Source organism: Octopus bimaculoides, unplaced genomic scaffold (assembly GCF_046866305.1).
Source record: "Octopus bimaculoides isolate indiv1 unplaced genomic scaffold, ASM4686630v1 contig275, whole genome shotgun sequence".
Classification (NCBI taxonomy): Eukaryota; Metazoa; Mollusca; class Cephalopoda; order Octopoda; family Octopodidae; genus Octopus; species Octopus bimaculoides.
In genome coordinates, this window is record NW_028315524.1 from 2,501 (window position 1) to 7,500 (window position 5,000).

General features: G+C 34.0%; 1 protein-coding gene across 2 annotated transcripts in view; it reads right to left on the minus strand.

The window, feature by feature from the left end:
* Positions 1 to 5,000, minus strand: part of LOC149128973 (uncharacterized) — a 21,126-nt gene that overhangs the window by 1,978 nt on the left and 14,148 nt on the right. The window contains exons 6-7 of one of the 2 annotated variants that reach the window (XM_089346872.1): positions 4,135 to 4,206; positions 87 to 158 (exon numbers count right to left, since the gene is read on the minus strand). In XM_089346872.1, coding sequence (XP_089202998.1) covers positions 87 to 158; positions 4,135 to 4,206 — 144 coding nt within the window. The remainder of the gene's footprint in view (positions 1 to 86; positions 159 to 4,134; positions 4,207 to 5,000) is intronic. The other variant, XM_089346873.1, reaches the window with a different exon arrangement.

Here is a 5,000-nt window from a genome sequence, read left to right on the forward strand (position 1 = left end):
AACTGGTGGAGGATCATATTATCAAGTAAAGGATATAAAAATATAGCATCAACGATATACTATAAATGAAGACTGATTCAACTTACAGAGTTTTTAAACTGGACAGGTTTTGGAAGGTTTCAGCTTTGATTTCATCGAGACCGTTATAAGCCAAATTCCTGGAACATAAAATTGAGATAAAATGAACTTTTATCGGACAGATTTGTGGCAACATATAACATATTTCGAGTAAGGACTTAGACTATAGAAGACACCAAGAGTTGATTACTGTTCTGCTGAAGTTGATAATGATGATGATGTCGTTCAAGTTTGTGCAACTTACAGCGGTAGTCTATGGTAATGAATGAATTTGATGATAAAGTGAACTTATTGCGGTAGTCTGTGGCAATGAATGAAGTTAATGATAAGGTTGATGATGAACTTGACAATGTTGACGGCTGAGAAAAAGAATAATGTCGGTTATGATGATGGGGACGAATAAATTGATAATGAAGGAGAAAAAAATGAAGAACAATGGTAAGAACGAGAATATGAAAGAGTTTAAGGAAAATATGAAGATGACGAAAAATAGAAGAAATAGAAGATAAACATGAGCAAGTAGAAATGAACAAAGAAAAAGAAAAAGAATAAGAAGAAAAGGAAGACGAAGAGCAGAAAGATACGAAGTAGGAGAAGAGAAAGAAAAAGAAGAAAGGTAGAACAAAAACAACAATGAAAACAACAACAATAAAAAGAAGAAGTAGAGGAAGTAGAAGAAGTAGAGGAAGTAAAATAAGAAAACGAAGAAGGAGAATATGTAGATGGAGAAGAAAACTAAAATGATGAAAAGAAATAAAGAGATGGGAAGGAGAAGAAAGAGTGTGATTGGAAGTAGAGGAAGAAAAGGAAGAAGAAGAAAGTGAAGAAGAGTGGAAAAAAGAAGGATATTATGAAGAAAAATATGAGGCTGAAGATAGTGTAGGAGAAAATGTAGGAGAGAAGATGATGAAGAAGTAGAAGGACAAGGAAGAGAAGGAAGAGGAAGGACAAGGAAGAGAAAGACGAGAAAATTGAGATGAAATTGAAATGGAAGTAGAAGTTAAAGAAAAAGAAGAAGAAGAAGAAGGAGATGAGAAATGAGTAGAAGAAAAGAAAAGTAAAGAAACAAGAAGAATTTTATAAATGATCAAGTTCTAAATGTGCAGGCGGTATTGAAGCATGTTATTTAACATAAACACCAGACATAATATCCATAAGGACTGATACACACAGGTGAATGGGGATTTGTATGTTTATAGTGATGATGAACATGGTATTGATGATGATGATGATGGTGGTGAAGTTTCTGTTGTCGATTATGACAATGATAATGATGATGAAGAAGATTGTTGATATGATTGCGGTATTTTATGAGAATGCAGGATGTTAATGGTGAAGGGAAGGATGAGCAAATTTAATCCGTTAAAGATTGAAAGAAATAATAATCCTAATGGGAATGGTGATGGTGATGATGACAGGGACAGAATGTTCGATAATAATGATGACAGCGGAAAAATAGTCGTAGACGCATATGAAGAAATTGATGATGAAGTTGATAATGATGATGACATTGACAACGAAGTTGATGATGAAGTTGATAATGATGATGATGATGACAACGAAGAGGATGATGATGATGATTTTAATGATGATGAAGTAGGGTATGTGATGGTAGTTGTCACGATGACTGTGATGGTGTGGGAGGTTGTGGTGGAGGTAGTGGTGGTGGTGATGGAGTTGATTGAGGAAGTGGATATGTAGTCAACGGTAAAAACTACGAGGACTCTGTTAGTGATAGTAATGACGCTATTTCTGTGGTGATGATAATGATGATGATGATGATGATGATGATTACGATGATGATGATGATGGAGTTGTTTGTGCTAATGATATTCATACGGATAATAATGGTGATGCTGATGTTGATGATGAGGATAATGGTGGTGGCCAAGATTGTGGAGAGGCTGATCATGATGATGATGACACGGATGCCGATGGCGATGATTGTGATGAATGAATGTGAGGATAATGAAGATGAATTTAAGAAGAATAATTAATAAAATAGCAAAGGGGGAAGCGATTGGAAGAAGAAGAAGCAGATGAAAATATGAAGATGACGAAAAATAGAAGAAATAGAAGATAAACATGAGCAAGTAGAAATGAACAAAGAAAAAGAAAAAGAATAAGAAGAAAAGGAAGACGAAGAGCAGAAAGATACGAAGTAGGAGAAGAGAAAGAAAAAGAAGAAAGGTAGAACAAAAACAACAATGAAAACAACAACAATAAAAAGAAGAAGTAGAGGAAGTAGAAGAAGTAGAGGAAGTAAAATAAGAAAACGAAGAAGGAGAATATGTAGATGGAGAAGAAAACTAAAATGATGAAAAGAAATAAAGAGATGGGAAGGAGAAGAAAGAGTGTGATTGGAAGTAGAGGAAGAAAAGGAAGAAGAAGAAAGTGAAGAAGAGTGGAAAAAAGAAGGATAATATGAAGAAAAATATGAGGCTGAAGATAATGTAGGAGAAAATGTAGGAGAGAAGATGATGAAGAAGTAGAAGGACAAGGAAGAGAAGGAAGAGGAAGGACAAGGAAGAGAAAGACGAGAAAATTGAGATGAAATTGAAATGGAAGTAGAAGTTAAAGAAGAAGAAGAAGAAGAAGGAGATGAGAAATGAGTAGAAGAAAAGAAAAGTAAAGAACCAAGAAGAATTTTATAAACGATCAAGTTCTAAATGTGCAGGCGGTATTGAAGCATGTTATTTAACATAAACACCAGACATAATATCCATACAGACTGATACACACAGGTGAATGGGGATTTGTATGCTTATAGTGATGATGAACATGGTATTGATGATGATGATGTTGGTGGTGATGTTTCTGTTGTCGATTATGATAACGATAATGATGATGAAGAAGATTGTTGATATGATTGCGGTATTTTATGAGAATGCAGGATGTTAATGGTGAAGGGAAGGATGAGCAAATTTAATCCGTTAAAGATTGAAAGAAATAATAATCCTAATGGGAATGGTGATGGTGATGATGACAGGGACAGAATGTTCGATAATAATGATGACAGCGGAAAAATAGTCGTAGACGCATATGAAGAATATGAAGTAGATTGACAATATAAAGTTGAAACAGGTGAAGAATAAAACGTTGAGCCGACGAAGAAGAAATTGATGATGAAGTTGATAATGATGATGATGATGACAACGAAGAGGATGATGATGATGATGGTAATGATGATGAAGTAGGGTATGTGATGGTAGTTGTCACGATGACTGTGATGGCGTGGGAGGTCGTGGTGGAGGTAGTGGCGGTGGTGATGGAGTTGATTGAGGAAGTGGATATGTAGTCAACGGTAAAAACTACGAGGAATCTTTTAGTGATAGTAATGACGCTATTTCTATGGTGATGATGATGATGATGATGATGATGATGATGATTACGATGATGATGATGTAGAAAACTAAGTAAATGAAGAAAAGAAAAGGAAAAAGATGAGGAGGGAGAGGAAGGGGGAGGAGGAAGAAGGAGAAGACGAAGAAGTAGAAGAATTAGAAGAAGAAGAATTAGAAGAAGAAGAAGAAGAAGAAGAAGAAGAAGAAGACGAAAAAGAAAAAGAAGAAGAAGAAGAAGAAGAAGAAGAAGAAGAAGAAGAAGAAGAAGAAGAAGAAGAACAAGAACAAGAACAAGAAAAAGAAGGCAACTACAAAAAAGGTAACAACAGAAACAAGTAAAAACAAGGTTTCAAAATTAGTGTATCACTAATCCATTCCTAAGTCTGCATCTAGAAGTGTTAGTCAAGGGTGTTATTTAGTGTTTATGTAGAGGCAAGTAACGTAGAAGATATACATACCGTATTACACATGCGTTTTACTATATTGGGATATACACATGCATACACAAAGTCACGGACATAAATGCTCTTATATTTTAAATAGCCTTTATATCTTAAATATAGCGACACTCACATTCATACACATTCAGAAACCATAAAATACATCTTTAGAAACGCGGGTGTGGGGGCGTAATATGATCGATGCGAAGATATTACATATTTAGAATTATATCGTCAATGAAATACTATAACAGAAGACCGATTTAACTTACAGACTTGTTAAACTGGACAAATGTCGGAAGGCTCCTTCTGTGATATTTTTGATATCGTTATCGTTCAAATACCTGGAAACATAAAATTCAGTTAAATACATTTATGGAACATATTTGTCATAGAATATTAAATAGTAAAAGTAAATAATTAGATGATGGATGAGAATAAAAGTGGATTACAACTATGATTATGCTGATGATGATGATGACGTTAGGTGGCAAGTAGTGACGAATGTAACCAAGAAACAAAGGAGAGGAATATATGGTGGTTGTGTTAATGACGAAGATGTTATTGTTGCTAATGTTGGGGTTGATGTGGTTAATGTTGATTATTATGATAATGATGGGGATTTGCATGTTTATAGTGATGATGAACATGATATTGATGTTGATGATGTTGGTAGTGAAGTTTCTGTTGTCGGTGATGCTGATAATGACGGTGATATCGATTGTGGAAATGAAGAAAAACAAAAGAGAAACAAGAAAATGAAGAAGAATCGGAAGACGAGAGGAAGAATTTCAAACAAAGATGACGGTAATGTAGAAACATTGATTGAAAAAGAAAGAAAAGAGTAAAACGGAGAAGATGGGAAAGAAGTAGAAGGAGAAGAAGACGAAGAAGAATAAGATGGTGATGATGATGATGATGATGATGATGATGATGATGAGGATGATGATGATGATGATGACGAAGTGGAAGTAGATTACAGACAAGGCGTAGAAATAGAAATAATAATAATAATGATAATAATAATAATAATAATAATAATAATAATAATAATAATAATAATAGTAATACTAATAATAATAATAATAATTAGAATTATTATTATTAGAAGAAGAAGAAGAAGAAGAAGAAGAAGAAG